The sequence below is a fragment of the Loxodonta africana genome, chromosome 1 (genome assembly GCF_030014295.1).
Source record: "Loxodonta africana isolate mLoxAfr1 chromosome 1, mLoxAfr1.hap2, whole genome shotgun sequence".
Classification (NCBI taxonomy): Eukaryota; Metazoa; Chordata; class Mammalia; order Proboscidea; family Elephantidae; genus Loxodonta; species Loxodonta africana.
In genome coordinates, this window is record NC_087342.1 from 237,312,059 (window position 1) to 237,331,026 (window position 18,968).

General features: G+C 46.2%; 1 protein-coding gene across 2 annotated transcripts in view; it reads right to left on the reverse strand.

The window, feature by feature from the left end:
* RPS6KA2 (ribosomal protein S6 kinase A2) overlaps positions 1-18,968 on the reverse strand; it is a 388,441-nt gene that overhangs the window by 289,974 nt on the left and 79,499 nt on the right. Inside the window, exons 2-3 of one of the 2 annotated variants that reach the window (XM_064293190.1) lie at positions 12,372-12,529; positions 11,674-11,760 (exon numbers count right to left, since the gene is read on the reverse strand). The exons of the other annotated variant lie outside the window; for it this stretch is intronic. Of the exons in view, the coding sequence (XP_064149260.1) occupies positions 11,674-11,760; positions 12,372-12,374 (90 nt within the window). The 5' untranslated portion in view covers positions 12,375-12,529. The remainder of the gene's footprint in view (positions 1-11,673; positions 11,761-12,371; positions 12,530-18,968) is intronic. 2 annotated transcript variants of the gene reach the window in all.

Sequence of the window (18,968 nt, forward strand, 5' to 3'; positions counted from 1 at the left end):
GGCAGTGTTTCATTCTATTGCACATAGGGTCATTATGAGTCAGAACTGCCTTGACAGCTCCTAACAACAACAACAACAAATAAGCCTTTTATTCCCTTCTTTGACTGTTGCATTTATATGGCCATGTATCCATCTGAGTCTTAAACTTTATAAGCATATTCTTTAGAATAAAATCACCCTAGGTTTAAAAAGTGAAAAAAAAAAAGTAAATGAGAAAATTAAATGATAAGTGATAGGAGGGCCTCCAGGCAGAGGGACATCTAGTCTGATCACTTGCCTTTGGTTGAAACAACCCTGAAATCACTCCAGTCAGCTGTGTTTCTCCGGGAAAAGAATCGTGCACTTCTGAAGTTTCATCAGGGGTCTGGCTTCACTCGTGCAATGAAACACTAGTCAAGGCCACCCTGTGACCCCCAGCATCAGAGGCACATGCTTATGATAGAAACACATGGGTCTGACCTAAAGTCAATACCTGCAGTGTCTCTGCACATACAGAATATTGCGTAACGCAGATACATAAAACCTCACAAAGTTTTAAATTTATGAATCACATGTTGGTCTGATCTGTTATTTAGGGAAAAACATTGAAAGGCCAAGGCAGGTGACAATATACTCCCAATTAAACAATGGGTAAACAGGAAGCAAAATTTTTTTCTCTATGAGTCAACTCTAATCTACAGACCACATTCCTTCAGTTCTAGAGATATAAAATATGTTTTTAAAATACCTCATTAGTCACTTATGTGCCCATATAGTAAGTTAGATTTTGTTTGGAATAAATCAATGGTTCACCTAAGGACAATCTATGACTCAAATACCTCTTTCCATCGATCAATAAATGTTCCTGTTTCCAACAGTGCTTCTCTGTCAGGGAAATCAATGTCCCCAGGTCATTAAAAATGCCACCCGAGCATATCCGATAGAGAACCAGACTTAGGGAAATTCATCCTGGGAGTTTCAAAATCTAAAGAACCCAAATCCACAGCTTAGATGACGTTAGCTAATTCCCATTCAGCCCGCGAGAGAGTTTGTGTGTGTGAGAGAAAGTACGTGTGTGTGTGAGGTAGAGTGTGTGTGTGTGAGAGAGTGTGTGTGAGACAGTGTGTGTGAGAAAGTGTGTTGAGAGTATGTGTGTGAGAGACAGAGTGTGAGTGAGAAAGTGTGTGTGTGAGAGTGTGTGAGGGAGTGTGTGTGAGACATTGTGTGGGAAAGTGTGTGCGACTGTGTGAGAGTATGTGAGAGAGAGTACGTGAGTGTGTGTTTGAGAGACAGAGTCTGTGTGAGAGTGTGTGTGAGGAAGTGTGTGTGAGAGTATGAGACAGTGTGTGTGAGACAGTGTGTGTGTGAGAGAGACAGTGTATGTGAGAGAATGTGTGTGACAGTGTGCATGAGTGTGAGAGACAATGTGTGCGTGTGAGAGACAATGTGAGAGTGTGCGTGAGAGTGTGTGTGAGACAGTGTGAGAGTGTGTGAGACTGTGTGACAGTGTGTGTGAGAAACAGTATGTGTGTGAGTGTGTGTAAGAGTGTGTGAGAGACAGTGTGTGTGTGACAGTGCGTGTGAGAAACAGTATGTGAGAATGTGTATGAGAGAGTATGTGTATGTATGAGAGTGTTTGAGAGAGTATTTGAGAGTGTGTGAGAGTGTGTGCAAGAGAGTGTGTGTGAGAGTGTGTAAGAGAGAGAGAGTGTGTGTGTGTTGTGAGACAGAATGACTGAGTGCCGGTGTGTATATGCAGGGTGAGAGGTTGAGGAAAGCGTGGAGTACAGAGACAGGGAGAAATCTCGGTCACTGGTCCACGGGGTGCTCACCTCAAGGTGTCCTCTAAGACACCTGGCTCCCCAACTGGCTTGGAGCATCAAGCAGATTATTTCTTTCTCCTTTCCTGAACTTCTCCTGCATCTAGGCCCCCGTAAGGAGCTAGAGGTAGCATCGGACCTCATCAGACTTCAGGGAGAATGAGAATCAGCACCAGCATCAGCCCAAGGCTGATTCCTATGAGATGGGTGTCAGACATATTTCCACTTTCCAACCTTTTTACCAGTTCTGACACCAGCCATCCTCCCCATGGCGCTCTCTACTTCTCTGCTGGGCTCAATAATTCCTACTTCTCTGCTGGCTCAGTAACTCCCAGACCATACTCACAGTTGCATGGTTTATTAGGGAAGTAACATAGGATCAGGATTAACTTGGAAAGAACAGGAACAGGGTCAATGTCAGGAAGCACACAGGCAAGGTCTGGAAGGCCCCCCAAAGTGAAGAGCACATCCCTGTCTAGTGTAGGACAGTTCTCTCTCTGTTCCTGTCTCGGCCCCCTGAGGACAGACTCCTCTCGGCCCCCTGAGGACAGGCTCCTCTCGGCCCCCTGAGGACAGGCTCCTCTCGGCCCCCTGAGGACAGGCTCCTCTCGGCCCCCTGAGGACAGGCTCCTCTCGGCCCCCTGAGGACAGGCTCCTCTTGGCCCCCTCAGCACAGACTCCTCTCGGCCCCCTCAGCACAGACTCCTCTCGGCCCCTGCTCTGCCTGGGCAAGTGTTATAGCCCTTTTAGCTCCACCAGCAAGTGCCTGGAGGCACTCCGCCAGCAAGCCTCCTGCCCAAAGGCCCTCAGCTGCTCTTTCACTCTGTGTGGTAACCCCCTTTAGCTCTGCCGACAAGTGCTCAAGGCACCCCACTCCATTAGCAAGCCTCCTGATTGAAGTTGCTTAGCTCCCTTGCTCTGTGGGTTGGCAAGCCCACTGTAGCTGCCTCACCCCGTGGGCCAGGAAGCCCACCATACTTTCTTGCACCAGTCTCCTGGTTCGGCTGCCACCGTTTCAGTTTTACACCTCATGGGTCTGGGAGGTTCTCAGTGCAGGAACCCTGGGTCCTAAGGATGCACTCCACTCCAGGCTCTTCTTGGTGATAGTGAGGTACCCCAACCTCTGTGGGATGGCTGCTTATACAGGCAAGTGGCTCAATCCTATTGGTTGGATTTTATGCATCCTAGAGGCATTGTAGTTAAGGGTTTGGCTGCTAACCAAAAGGCTGGCAGTTCTAATCCACCAGCTGCTCCTTGGAAACCCTATGGGGAAGTTCTACTCTGTCCTATAGGGTTGCTATGAGTTGGAATAGACACAGTGGCAATGGGTTTTTTTTTTTTTTTTTCTATTTGCATAATAACTGACCAATCCTTTCTGGACTATGCTGGCCAATCTCCTTGAATTCAGCTCCATTTATTTGCATAATAGTTGACATTTTCTGCTGGCAGGGACTAGCTTCTTCCCTGGGTAAAAGGAACATGCTTCTGCAAAGGATTAGAGCAACTATAATAACTCCTCAGAGCCCAGGGGGAGAATCGCCCAGGCTCTTTTCTTTTTCTCTCTTTTTCACAGAACCAAGGCAAAAGGCCATATAAAGAAACTCATTTCACCACAGGCCCTAACTCATCATCAACAGCAAAGGGCTAAGGTGACCGAATTCCATCGTGGACTCCACTCCACTCCTGTGTCCTTAGAAAAACCCTAATGGAACAGAGTGAGTCTATAAATAGATTGTGTCATCTAGATGGAGCTGGGGACAGAGATCCAGGTCACCTGGGCTCAACCCCCAACAATGATCCCCATGCAGAGATGACGGGGTTGCACTGGGCATTGCTGCCCTCTGGGCTCCTCCTCGCCCGCCTACCCTCCACTCCCATCCCAGGGCCTCAAATCCTCACAGGGCCCTGAGTCCACACAGGGCTCCTCTGACACACAGTAAAATCCTGCCCCCTCAGTGAGCCTCCATGTGGCTGATATCCAACTGGAACACTTTTCAAGCATTTCTTCCCAATCACCCCAATTTGTTTCTGAGGAGAAACCTGGACCTCACCGTTCAGAATACGATAATTTTCCTGCCCCTTCATGGTTTGTAACAACAGAATGTTATACGAATCGGCAGAGCTGTATGTAGTGACCCTTCCTTACTTCCAGGAGCGCAGTGTCTGGGGCCATCAGAGGTACCCCGTGATACCCCTGACAGTGGAAGGAGAGATGTCATGCGACAGTGGCTCCCTGGCAGATCCTGAGATGAACGCCTGGGCCAGGACATGGGAAACTTGGAGGGCTGTGGTGACAACGAACTACTGGCCATTCTGTGGCCACCCTTCCTGCCTCTCCTCTCCCAGGCTCCTTGGAACCAGAGTGAGAGATGCCCTATCTCCAACCCTCTTCCCACCCTGAGTCTGCTTAGGGGAACTGATGACTGAGTCCCAGGACACGAGTGCTTTAGGAGTTGATAGGCGTACAATTCCAGCTAGAATTAGGGAGATAATAAGTTCAAACAAACAATTATTTAGCTCCTATTGTGTAACAGTTTTGTAGAAGTGGCTTCGCATCTATCATCACTTTTGATCCTCATGACAATTCTATAGGCATTACGCTTCTTACGCTTCTTACCGCAAAGACAGGAAATGAGACTCAGCGTGGTCCTGTGAGTACATGGCAGGAATGAGGTTCAAACCCAGGCCAACAGGACCACACACAGAGGCTCTCTGTGCTGCGGTATGCCATCTCCCGAGTGCAGTGGATGAGGCAGACAGAAACCATGATGTAACAGAAGATGTCTGGTGCTGCGGAAGGGGTGTGACGAAGGGCTACGGTGGGAGCAGAGGAGGAAAGACCTTCAATGACTTTACATTTAAAACCTTAGGTCTAGAGCCTAGTGAAGATAAGTTACAGGAATAACTGGGGCCCTTTTTAGACTCGACAAAAGTAAAAAGAATTTTATGAGGCAGAGATACCAAGAGACAGGGAAAAGTTCAGGATAGTGGTGAGCTTCAGTGCTCTCGTATGTTTAGATAAAGTCAGTTTTGCAGGCCCCTGTAGCCAGGAACAGAAGTAAGGGGCGGTGTTGCTTACTATGAGTAGGGCTTGTTTTTGAGAATTTGTGCAGCCAGACGCGTGAGAAGACTCCACAAAGCAACTTCTAAGTTACACCGCCATGCCAGGGAGCATCCTTGTCACTTGACGGGTTGCTGAGCTCCTCTTGCTCCAGGAGCCACTTCTGACCCAGGGAGGAGATGATTCAGAGTGAATAATGACACTCAAAGCTGACCAGTCACTCCCTGATAGAGACCTTCAATGAAACGCTAGCGCCACTGGACACATCTAGGCCAGCATACCCTACAAAGCCCATCGGGCCCTGCCCTCTGCTCTCTTCTTCCATCTAATCTGCTGTGGTCTGTGTTCCAGCCTCATGAAGTTGTAAACTATACTGAACGGGCTTTAGCTTTTGCTCCCTCCACCCCCTGTCTGGATTTCTCAGCCTCCCTCCGCTCAGCCCACTCCTTGCTATCCTTTACAACTCATCTTTTCTATGGAGCCGGTGGTGATGCCCCAGCTGGGTGAGTCCCCTCTCATCTGCATTTCCACCAGGCAGATTCAGTGTTTAACTACATGGCAGTATCAAGGTCTGCTTACGAGCCCATCTCCTCACCTTTGAAGGGAACAACCACATTTACTCATCTTCACACCCTCTTGGCACGTAGTAAGTCCTCAGTAGATATCTGTTGGATTAACCACTACCGACCCTGGTGCCGTGGAGGTGAGGGGTGGTACATGCCTGTCTGAAAGGGCAACAGTGCCATTTTCTTCACCAGTGGTTTGAAGGAGAAAGGAGAGGGAAGTAGGGAGATTAGGGAGAGTAGACTTCACTTGTAAGTGGGAAAGGGCTGTGCACAGCGCAAGATAACAGCCCCTGTGTGAGATTCTTGTTAGTGTCCTACCCCGTGCAGTTATAATAGCCCAACCAGAGGTGGAGAAATGAGCCCAAAGTTCTACCCCACCTTTATTGACACCCATGACCTAGTCTAGGTAAGAGAGATGTCAAGCACAGTGGCAGAAGTTCCTCAACTCCTGTTTCCAGTGTCTCTGATAATAACATCAACAACATAATCCTAACAGGAGTAGCAGCCACCATCCGTTCAGTGCCTACTGTGAGCCAGGTGCACAGCAGTGCTGCATCAGTGCTACCTCACCTGGCCCTGCCATCAAGGTCATGGGAAGGTACTCTCAGTATGCCTGATTTTCAGACGAGGAAAATGAAGTTGTAAACTATACTGAACGGGCATGTGCTTAAATGCTTGATAGTGTAAGTCACTACTATTCAGTGTAAATTAATGCTGTTTATGTATTCATGACGAAAAGAACCACAACAGGCACTTTTCAGCATCTGTCTTGTTGCTGATACAGTCAGGCAAGAGCGGCAACGGTCAATGGGCTTTTCTAAGAAATCCAAAGAAAAAAGAAAGAGGTGTTTTATAGGAAAAAGTATGTTAAAAATTCTGTAAAACCATGGGACTCCATCTGACTTAACCATGTTTATTTTCTATTAAGAGAGTTGACTGGGTTATTTGGATCGCATGAATCAAATCACTTGTATTTGCTCAGTATGTGGCTTGTTGATTTTTTATTTTCTGTGCTAAATAACAAGCATAAAATGTTCAAACTAATTACATTTGGGAACATTTAAATAAAGCACTTAGTCACCTTTGAGAAAGCTGAAGTTGTCATGGACACTGCTCTGTGTGAGATATTATCAGGGCTGCCTTAAAATATGTCCACAGAGATGTGAAATTGACATTCACCAGAATTACTCTTGGACGATATGTGTTTCAAAGAAATACTTCTAAGTCATTGTGGTAGGACTGCGACCTGGAAGGTACCCTTAATGAGACAAGATGGTTGCTAAATCGCCATTGGGAAGGGGGTTCTGTTAACGGGAGCCTTGCCATTAGTTTTGATATCCCAGGTTGGGAACAGGAGCTAGGGCAGAGCGGAATTGCTCGGCGTAATATGGCAGGAGAGGAACTTGATGTGAAGGAGGTGGAGTGAGTACTCAAAAAGTAAGAGGACGGATACAGACAGACCGTGGGCTTTAAGGTGGAAAGGGGTGTATGTGTTGGGGGGTGGGGAATCCCTGGCTGTAGTACAGCTAAAGGGGATCTCTGGAGGGTGGAAGAGCTGGTAGGGATTGCCAGGTTTAGTGTGAGACGGTTGGTGTAATCTCCGTTCTTCTCTGCCCGCCCTTTGGAATCCTTGGGAATGTCCACCTTGCCCACTAAAGCTTGTGTGTGAGTGGGTCTTTGGGGGGATTTGAAAAAGCACTGAGCCCTGCAGCTGGGAGACCCAGTGTGAGAACGTAAATAGTGGACAGGGATGCAGGAGCCAGAGTGTGGCCAATCATGAAATGTGTATCCCACAGGTCCTACCTTCTGCCATCTTGCTGTGCACACCCCTCAATGCCCATCCCAGCCCCAACACAGACTACAGCCCTAATGGGTACCATTGCCACCACTGGAGCCCCACCTTGGAAGGGCTGGTGACAAGGCAGCCTTCGTTAACAAATTAACATGGAGTTCTTTTAACCAGGTCCACTTATGGGCACTCAGCACAGAGCAGAACTAAAGCGAGTGGGTTTTGATGAAGAAGGGGGATAAAAAGGCCACCACTAAGCGGAGGACACACAGTGCTGCTCATGGGGGACTACTGCAGGGGCTAAGAGTGAAACCTGAGCCGATGGAAGGGGAGAGGCAGGGTTGGCACAATGGGGACACCAAAACCAAAACCCAGTGCTGTCGAGTCGATTCCTACTCATAGCAACCCTATACGACAGTGTAGAGCTGCCGCCACAGAGTTTCCAAGGAGCACCTGGCGGATTGGAACTGCCGACCCTTTGGTTAGCAGCTGTAGCACTTAACAACTACGCCCCCAGGGTTTCCAATGGGGACGCAGGAAACAAAATATTCCCTGCGTCACAGTTTCGTTTAGGATCTAGGAAATGCCCAAGGTGAGCTAAATGAACCCAAGCCCGGGAGGCAGGCTTAGGAGCACTTTTTATACAGGCCATGCCCAGGAGCCCTGGTGGTACAGTGGTTAAGAGCTTGGCTGTTGAGCAAAAGGTCAGCAGTTCGAAGCCACCAGTCGCTCCTTGGAAAACCTATGGGGCAGGTCTACTCTATTCTATAGGGTTGCTATGAGTCAGAATTGACTCAACAGTAAAGGGTTTGGCTTTGTTTGGTAACATATTCAAATATAAACACAAAATGTAAACACTTGGTCTTCTCATACCTTGGCTTCTTCATCTGTGAAACAGTGATAATAACTGACCAACTTCATAAGAATTTTAAGGATTCAATGAACTGTTGTCTGTAAAGCACTGAGAACAGCGCCTGGCACATGGCAAGCAGATATGTTCTTCTGCTTTTTTCAGGGAAATCTCTGATAACAGAGCCCTCTGAACAGACCTGTCCTGGACGGATGTTCTTGGAGCTCCCTGTTTGGCAGGTGTGTCTCTATCATGATGTTTTATAAAGAATATTAATTATATTAAACCATCAAATAAATTAGTAATTAAATTTGGACACAGTATACAGTATCTATAGTAATTAACGTCATATAATTTCTATAACATTCTTGACCATTTTTAAATATAACCAACCTAATAAAAAATGAAAACCTGTAGGTTCCAGAAGTTGCTCCAATTCAAGCTGGGAAATCTGAACTCTGTTGTGATACCATGTTGTTGTTGTTGGTGTCGTCGAGACGGTTCAGGCTCAGAGTTATGTATAACAGAACGAAACACTGCCCAGTCCTATGCCATCCTCACAATTGTTGTTATGTTTGAGCCCATCCTTGCAGCCACTGTGTCAATCCACCTCGTTGAGGGTCTTCCTCTTTTTCATTGACCTTCCACTTCACTGAGCATGAGGTCCTTCTCCAGGGACTGATCCCTCCTGATAACACGTCCAAAGTACATGAGGGAAAGTCCCGCCATCCTCACATCTCAGAAGCATTCCGGCTGCACTTCTTCCAAGACAGAAATGGCTCTGGTGGCACAGTAGTTAAGCACTCAGTTCCTAACTATAAGGTCAGAGGTTCGAACCTACCCAGCATCTCTGCAGGAGAAAGACTTGGTGATCTGCTTCTGTAACGATTACACCCTAGGAAACTCTGTGGGACAGTTCTCCTCTGTCCCATAGGGTCACTATGAGTCGGAATTGACTCGATTGCGATGGTTTTTTTGAGATACTACAAAAAACACAAACCAAACTCATTGTCATCGAGTCGGTTCTGACTCACGGCGACCCTACAGTGATACTATAGCTCTCCTTCTAGGTATGTCCTGGTGCCCGGCAGCCATGGAAACATGGGCATGAGAAGAGAAAATACACAAGAGAAGAGCTGGGCCTGCTTCCAGTCCCCATCCAAGTCCTGAGCTCAGGAGCCTCCAGGGCTCCTTCCTGCCTTCTCTTTCCTGTCATTCCCACGCCGTTCGTGCAGGCCTTGCTCCCCTTAGGACCACTGACTACAGTGATCTCTAAACACATTCCCTGGTTTCAGTCTCCCTCTGATCCAGCAAGCTACCTGCTAGGCTAATATTCCCAGAATAACTCTTCTCGGATATCGCTGCCTGCTCCGCGTACCTTCCTCCGGCCAGGTCCTCCCAGTTGTACTGTCACCACTTGCCCACACCACCACCGGCCGCCCCTCTCCCTTCCACAGGCGGTTCTCCCTCCGGGTCAGGAGGAGACTGTGCTTTCAACCAGGGGTGCCCCTCTTAGCAGGTGGGTTGCTGCAGAGCCCAGGGGAGGTCTGAACTTCCCCAGGATGCCTTCCTAACAATCACACCCATTTATAAGAGGTTCTTACGTATTTTGCCTGCACCCCACTGCTTGGACCTTTATGTCCCACATTCTCTAAGGACACCCTACTTAAACATTTTATCTTCTAAAGCATTGGAGGCTCCTTGGGTCTGGGGTAAAGGCGCATCATAGGATAGCAGTGCAAAGCACACTGCAGGCATGTATTTATGTGATTACCTATATCCAGAGTCTCTGGATGCTGCAAAGGGTTAATGCACTCAGCTGCTAACCAAAAGGCTGGAGGTTTGAGAACACCCAGAGGTGGCTCGGAAGAAAGGCCTGGCCATCTAATTCTGAAAAATCAGCCACTGAAAACCCCGTGGAGCACTGTTCCACTCTGACCCACATGGGCGCCGTGAGCTGCAGTCAACTCAACAGTACCGAGAAAGCCTGGATCTAGTTATCCATCTCACATCCAATAAAATATGGGGAGAAAAATACTCAATAGAAATTCTAAATAAACAAACAAAACAAAGCAGAGAAAATCAAGAACCACAGAAGGCTAGAAGGAAGCTAAACAGGCCACAGGTCCCTCTGCAGCTCTTAACAACACTCAGCGAATAGTCATGGGTCAACTGAAGCTGTTAACAGGGCTTGGTGTCCCATGTTGGGGCAAAGAACTAGAAATTAACAAAGATACATTAAACAGCGTTGAAAAGGAAGGAGGGGAGACATGTGCACAATGACCCCTTTTGAAAAGTTCTTCTAGGCCCTCAGGCTAGAACAAAGTCCCCACCGCCTAGCTGAGCACGACCCTTCCCAGCACCTGTTGTCTTAAGAAGGGGAGAATGAGGAGGATAAAATGAAAGAGAAAATAAAAAAGGGGGCAAGAAGTAGTAAGAGAAGAAATAAAAGAGGCAACACAGCTCGTCCCTCCCACCTTGAGCCTCAAGCTCTGCATAAACTAAAGTCACCCCTTAGTGAAAACGTGCCCCAGGATAGGGAACCCCGAGAAAATTTACTGTAAGCACTAGCATATCGCAACCAGTGGGTAGCACAGGGATAGCTGACGGTGGCCACAGCTCAGCCAACTCGAGAATGCCATCAAATGCCGTTTGACAGAGAGCACACTGTGTGGAACGGAAACTTTACAAGTCAAAATAGAAAGAGCAACAGAAGTAAAGGAGAACAAGTCTGTAGCTGAACGGGGCAAAACAGCGAGGAAGGGGCTGTTAAAAAACAAAAATACACTCTAAGTTTCATATCAAGTAGGATACAGTAAAACCTGCGAAAGCCAGAACCTGTGTAAGGCTGGAACCTGTCAGAGAAGGAAAACGCAAATATCCTCCACTAACAGGGGAGATATAGAAGTGGCAAGACTGCACCTTGTCAAAGGCAGAGAATTTGTGAGGCCGGGAAAAACAAGGCAGTCCTGTCAAGTTCCGGGTCTCACAGGTTCACTGTATTAGCAAGTGAGGAAAAATGGTTTTAAGTGTCACTTGTTACCGTGAAAAAGGAATTACCTAATTGTTTGGCTTCCGAATCATATTGGGGGCTGCCTGACAAAACCCAAAGCCAAGAATGCACAGTGCAAAGTGCTTTTTAAGAACGTAAACAAGGGTACTTACTAACAACACCGTATAGACTTTCGAGAAGGCTTGGCGGAAGAGAGAAAGCATTTCGCTTAAGTTAGAAATGATGCGGGGAGGGCCGGGGAACAGCGCTGTCTTGCTCTTCAAGCCCCGGGACTCCCCTCCTCCACATTTCCCAGAGCCAGCCTTCCGGTGAAGGCTGCTGATACTGGGTCCACTTCTCCCTCGGGATCCGGAGACAGCGGAGGGCACCAACAAGCAGTCTACTTGCGGTGCGGATACGTCCCCATTGCTTTTAGTAACTGATCTAATCAAACACCTCAGGGTCGTGCTTAATATAGGGCCTGCTATTTCTATTGGGTGGCAAGTGAGCAAGGGTGGCCACCTGTTCTTTTGCCAGTGGCCTGTCTTGAGCCAAGCTGACAGCAGAGAGAGCCACTAGCCAGAAGCAGACAGAGGCGAGGCGAAGAGACACTCACCAGCAGGGAATTGTCATAATGGGATGTCACCTCGTACCGTTGTCCTGGGGTCCAGCGGTTCTGGTACCGTCTACTCTCCTGAACAGGCTGCAAATTAGGTCACTAAGTTTGTGACGAGTGATTCTATTGTTGTTATCAATAGCGTTATTTATATATTGCTTCTGGAGACTCTGTTTTTGTCATTTTAAAACACTTATTTTCTTTCCTTCCACCACTGGAAGAGTCTCTACTGAAGGAATTTAAACCTGGGAGAATGCGAGCCCGTCACCTAAGGTCACAAAAGCTTACTCACAAAGCCATAAAGGGATTCGCTGTTCCTTACTTCCAGGCTGATCTCTCTAGTTCACTTAACCAGGATCCCTCTCCAAATTTGTGGTCACAGTTGCCTAAAATCCACTGAAATTGTACATGGAATCATAAAATGTCCCTGGCCATTTTGTAATGATGCAGTTAAAAAAAAAAAGTCCTTACTATTAATATTCCACCAGCCGGCCTCTTTAAGAGACGTGGTTAACTAACTTCTCATCATGTTGTTTTGCATTCTTGGTTAAGGCCCAGTGCCCACCGATTTGAAACTCGAGCCAAATCCACTGTGTGTTCTTTTGCTTCCCCAAAGAGCAGCTTAGGCAGTGTGAGCAATTTTGGGGGGGAAACCCAATGAAAATAAAAGAAATTCATAAAAAATGAGCTTCGCTCACCATGTTCTTGCCCAGACACGCCTCTGAGCCAAAGGTTCCCAGTCCGGCTTGCTGAATGAAGGGGTACAAGGCCCATTGCTCGTCTCCCCTGGATCTGAGCACCCCTCTGGCCTCCCTCTCACGGATATTCCTCTCACTTAATTGGGATTCTCACCATTCTGTTGAATGACACAATTAATAAATGTCTTGTATTATCTGACATGGCTGTTTGTCAGGAACCCATGAGTCATTTTTAACAAGAGGATTGTGAAAATCTTTATGGCCAGAGCTCACTGTCCGTCAACTCTACAAATGGGAGCTGCCCCAAACACACTTCACCTCCCACCCAAAGAGCTGATTTGCCATGTGGAAACCCGAGATTGCAAAGGAATTCCATTTGGCAGATAATTTGGCCTACACAGAAACCAACCACTGGGTTTTGTTTTAAAGCGATCACCCAGGTCACAGAAGAGCAGGGGAATTTCCTTCAGGGGAATTGGTTGGAAATTTCCCACACAGTTTAGAAGACTCAGGAAGCCCCCTGCCACGCATGCCTCTCCCATGCAACGCAGCCAGCACCACACAGTAACTGCCAACTCGTGAGCCAGTTAAATTGCTGAAAGATGGAGAGATTTCTAGTGATGCAGAAGGGCCGAAGGTGGAGCTCCCGATGAGGTGAAAATAACATCTGAAACTGCCAAGTACAAAGCCTGGCCTCACAGGACTTCAACTCCCGTTTTCTCAGGACCTGACCAGCCTGGGTAACTGTGCAGGTGACACTGCTGGGTATTGTTCCTGACACCACAATTCCAAGATCCAGCAAGGTGGGGTTAACGTCCAGCCCACGCCAGGAGACTTCTTTACCTTCCAACGGCTTTAGATATCATCACAAAAAACAAAAACAAAACAAAACCCAGCAGTTGCCGTGGAGTTGATTCTGACTCATGTTGACCCATGTGTATCACAGCAGAGCCGTGCTTCCCAGGGTTTTTAATGGCCGATTTTTTTGGAAGTAGATCACCACAATGTTCTTCCCAGGGTGGTCTCGAACCTCCAAACTTGCAGTTAGCAGTCGAGAGCTTTAACCATTGCTGCCACCTAGGGACTCCCGTATCATTCGTTGTTGTTTTTGTTGTTAGGTGCCATCGAGTCTGTTCTGACCTATAGTGACCCTATGTTCAACAGAATGACAACTGCCCAGTCCTGCACCATCCTCACAATCGTTGTTATGCTTGAGCCCACTGTTGCAGCCACTGTGTCAATCCACCTCATTGAGGGTCTTCCTCTTTTTGGTTGACACTCTACTTTCCAAGCATGACGTCCTTCTCCAAGGACTGGTCCCTCCTGACAACATGTCCAAAGTATGTACAGGTATCATTTAAAAAACTGCTAAATCCAAAACTGTGTCTCCACCTGAGATTTCCTTCCTAATTTGCAGAAACCAGCATCCAACCACCTGCTCAACAGTCTCCTCGGAGCTCCGGTGGGCAGCTCACATTTGAAACGCCCCAAGTTGACCTCGTCACCTTCCTCCCAAACTTGCTGCTCCTGCTCCTGTGATTTGTCTCAGCAATTGTCTGGCCTCCTCCCAGATGCTCAGGCGAAAAAAGCTGGAAGTTATTTTGCACATCTGATTCCTTTCTTCATCCCCCACATTTGTTTGCCTCCACCATTTTGAATCTGCTCGTTCCTCTGCACCCCCATGGGTGGTTCCCCAGCTCAGGGCACCCCCACTTCTCTCCTGGATCCTCCACAGCATCCCACTGGCCTTCTGTTTCTAGCCTCATCCATCTCTGATCCTTCTCCACTGCGTAGCCACACTGCCTTCAAAGTGAGAACCCTAAAACCCCTTCAAGGGTCCCCATCAGCCCCAGAAGAAAGTCTAAACTCCTTACGAGCACTCCCAAGTCTCTGGATCTGGCATCTGCCTAAATGCCCACCTCATCTCCTCCCACCCAACCCCGTCATCCTCCCCTGTACACTTTCCCACAGCGTGCCAATGCTCCAACACACTGCTGATGCAACTTGGAATGCTCTTCCTTCACTCCAGCATTCCGTCTTTCACTCCTCTTTCAGCTCTCAGAGTAAACATCAGTTTCTCCATGAGCCCTCCACTGACTGCCCCAGAATGGGTGAGGTTTCACTCCTGCATGTTTGTAGCACTCTGAGTTACCCTACACTGTATATCCACTTCCTTGTCTGGGTCTCCCTAAGTCTTTAAAGACCTGGAGGTAAGGGAGTGTACCTTATTCACCACTGCACACAATACCCATTGTTGTGGATCCGGTTATGTTCCCTCCAAAGACATGCTGCAAATCCTAACCCTGTGAATCCAATCCTGTTTGGAGATAGGGTCTTTGAGGATGTAACATGAGGACTCAGTTGAGTAGGGTGAATCCTGATCCTATATGACTGGTGGTCCTTATAAACCAGGAAAAGCTACATAGAGGCAGGGAGACAGGAAGGATGCCAGGTGGTACTGCAGCCACAAGTCAAGGAACACCTGGGGCCACCAGAAGCTGGAAGAGAGCCATGGAACAGATTTTCTCTCAGAGCCTCAGAAGGAATGGACACAGTGGACACCTTGATCACAGACTCCCAGACTCTAGAACTGTGAGATAATAAATTTCTCTTCTTATGAGCCATGGGGACCTGCTGGTGCAGTGGTTAAGAGCTCAGCTGCTAACCAAAAGGTCAGCAGTTCAAATCCACCAGTCGCTCTTTGGAAACCCTACGGGGCAGTTCTACTTTGGCCTATAGAGTCACTATGAGTCGGAATCGACTTGTGATGTTTTGTTACTGGGGCTATAGGAGACTAGTACGAGTGGTAACCTGTGCAAAGAGAGGCAAGCACGGAAGACTAGTTCTGGCCACCTTGCAGGAGAGTGACCTGCCACTGTAAACATTCGTCTGGGTGGATGAATTAATCAGATAGTTGTGACACCTTCATGTATCCCGGAAAAATTGTTTGACGAAGATTCTCTACCATATTTTCCTGAATAATCTGTCAACAAAGTAAATGAGGTCAGTCTGATACGGCTGGTTCTTAATCAATTGATCACTGCTGTTTTGGAGACACTTGTAAGCTATGATTTTGCTCATCTGTCCTTGATTTTTGCTGAGCGTCACCATTCCGTTCACTGCTCTGTGATGTGTAGAATGTACTACATTCGGCCCTGTCAAAACCAGGACTCCATCTATCTATCTAAAAATATCTTCTGATATTTTTACAGTTGCGCAAAATCCTTGATTGAAATACGCATCTCATCAGTAGGGAGGCACGGCACACTAGATTGGATTTTTGTGCAGGCTGGGAGACTTGAACGCACACTGAGCAGCAGGATATATATTTAACGTTTAGTAGTTCTGCTTTCTCTCTATTATGACTGTATTGTGTATCAAAAAAAAAAAAAAAAGGAAGCTTGGAGCCCAGAATAGGTCTTCTGAGTCCTGGCTCTGTCACTCACTAGCTCTGTGACCTTGAAAAGGCCAAGGTCACTCCCAGCACCATCATTTCTTCATCTTCTAAATGGAGGCAAAAGCCCTAGGCTGCCGACCTCACAGGGATGTGGTAAAAGTTTCGTGATAAAATGTGCATGGAATATGGCATGACACCAAGAACATGGTAGGCACGCGCTAATTTTTCTTTATTGTTCCAATTATGATGTAAGATGACATACATGCTAACCTTAACGTTTAAAAATACCTTTTACCTAAAGTGGTCTTATTCTTTCTGATGCTGTAATTGGAGTTTTTTTTTTCCTTGTATTTTCCTCCTGTGTTTGCTTTTCATGTGTTGTGCCTGTCCTTTTCAATACTGTCCCTTGAAAGCTACTGCTGCAATCATATCAGATGGTTTTAAAAAATAATTTCTCCATTTTTTTTTTTTCCATTGGGACTATTTGAAATTAGATCATCTAAACTGTGTACTGAGAGCTTCCCAGTTCTCTTGGGTGATGCTGCCCCTCTGGGCCTCGTGCTTTGTAACTATACCTGCCTTATAAAACTTGTCCCTCTAAAAGCTTGCCTCCCACACAACTCCAACCCGCTTCTTCTTCCTTGGTATGACTGTTTTCTTCAGCTCTTCATTGTTCTTCTCCCTCCAACATACCTCTTCCGTTTCCTTTCTTATTTGCTCACACTCAATGCTTCAAACATTTTCCTGCAACTAAGTCCATGCCTTTTTTTTTGCATATGCCATTATTTGGTTTCAATTACCAATATATATCTATCTCCTCTGAATGGACTATATAACTTTTCACAGCATTTTCTAACCAAACAATACAAGTAAAGTCATACAGATCATCCTACATTATAATTTCAAGTTCACTTTATTCCCCAGGGTGTGCCTATTTGTATGTAGATGCCAACAGCTATGGTCTTATTTAAAAAGCTCTTCCCAAATATTTTATTATGGGGATGACTGGACACATTTCAAAATTTTTTTTTTTTTTTTTTGTCATTTTGTGTTCTACTTTATGTCCCTAAGTGGCACAAATGGTTTAAACTTCACTGCAAATCTAAAGGTGGGGATTTAAACCCACTCAGTGGTACTGCAGAAGAAAAGGCCTGGAGATCTGCTTCCGTTAAGATTGTTTTCAGGTGCCATCGAGCTGATTTCGAGTCAAAATGATCCCACATGACACAGCAGAACTGCCCTATAGGGTTTTCTAGACTGTAATCATTACTGGAGCACACTGCCAGGTCTTTATCCCTCAGAGTCGCTGGGTGCGTTCAAACCACCAGCCTTTTGGTTAGCAGCCGAGTGCGTAACTGTTTGTGCCAACGGGGTTCCTTCCGTTAAGATTAGAGCCAAGAAAACCCTATGGAGCAGCTCTACTCTGCACACATGGGGTTGCCATGAGTCAGAATTGACTTGAGGGCAACTGTGACAGTTAAGGTTGTATGTCAACTTGGCTAGGCTATGATTCTCAGTGGTTTGGCGGTTATGTAATGACGTAGTTTGGCAGTTATGTGATAATGTAGTGTGACGGTTACGTAATGATGTAGTCTGGCGGTTATGTAATGATGTAGTCTGGTGGTTAGTTGATGATGTATTTTGGCGGTTATGCAATGAGGAAGTTTGGCAGTTAGGTTATGATGTAGTGTGATGGTTATGTAACGATGTAGTGTCACAGTTACGTAATGATGTAGTCTGGCAGTTACGTAACGATGTAGTCTGGTGATTACTTAACGATGCAGTGTGACGGTTACGTAATGATATAGCCTGGCAGTTACTAATGATGTAGTCTGATGGTTATGTAATGATGTAGTCTGGCAGTTATATAATTAGGTAGTTTGGCAGTTATGTAATGAGGTAGTTTGGCAGTTATGCAATAATTTAGTCATCTTCCATGATGTGATCTGATGTGACCAGCCAATTAGTTGTAAAGGAAGTTTCCTTGGGGCGTGGCCTGCATCCTATATATATATATATATATATATATATATATATATATATATATATATATATAAAATCTCAAAGTTCGTTGCCTGCTCTGGATCCTGCATTCTGTTCATCATCATCTGATCTCTGGTTCTTGGGAATTGAGCCAGTGACTTGCTATATTGCCTGCCAATCTTGGGTTCCTCAGTCCCTGGAGCTATGTGAGTCAGAAGCTTCTAGGCTGATGCCTCATCCACAGACTTGGGACTTGCCAGCCTCCACAACTGTGCAAGCCATTTCCTTAAGATAAACCTCTCTCTATATATATATTTATATACACATGGTGTAGACTGGGCGGTGTTTTGTTGTGTTGTACATAGGGTCGTTATGAGTCAGAACAAACTTGACAGCACCTAACAGCAACAACAATATATATATAGGAACGCTGGTGGCAAAACTGTTAAGAGCTCAGCTGCTAACAAAAGGTCGGCAGTTCAAATTCACCAGCCCCTCCTTGGCAACCCTATTGGGCAGTTTTACTCTGTCCTATAGGGTCACTATGAGTCGGAACTGACTTGACAGCAACTAACAACAAGGACATTCTTAAGTCATATTAGATGGCCTGTTTCTCCATCAGTGAATGGGTAACTTTATTCTAATCAATCTTCTCTCTTGCACACAACATTTGATTAACATTGGCTGAGATTCTTTTATTTTTAATTTAAAGAGTACGCATATTACCTTCATTATTAACAATGGAACATGACTTTACCAAGCTGCTACATTACTCAAATAAAGACATAGCCTTGAATAGAAGCTGGCTTATCCTCAGAGTCAAAGGCACTCACCAGCATGTTACATAAAGGAGGCTGATACATAGGGCTGTGAGTCATTTCTTTCAAATCCTGCATCATTAAAAACACATCTTATTTCTTTTCTTCCACCTAAATCTTCCTCTTGGTTGCTCAAACTTTTTTCAAGGAAGAAATATGAAGAAGAATAAAAAGTTATACGTAGCGTGTGAAATCAAAACACCAGGGTTCTGTTTAGAAGAATGCAAGGCGGTATTTACTTTGATTACATTTCAAACAAGCTGGCAACTTCCAACATCCTTTCTGCAATTCAATTAACCTTCTGTGTATCTTCCTACTTTAAGGTGTTAATTTTTCCCACTCAAGAAAACAACAAAACGATAGTGGAAGGAGCTATCAGAGTATGAAGCACAGCTGATA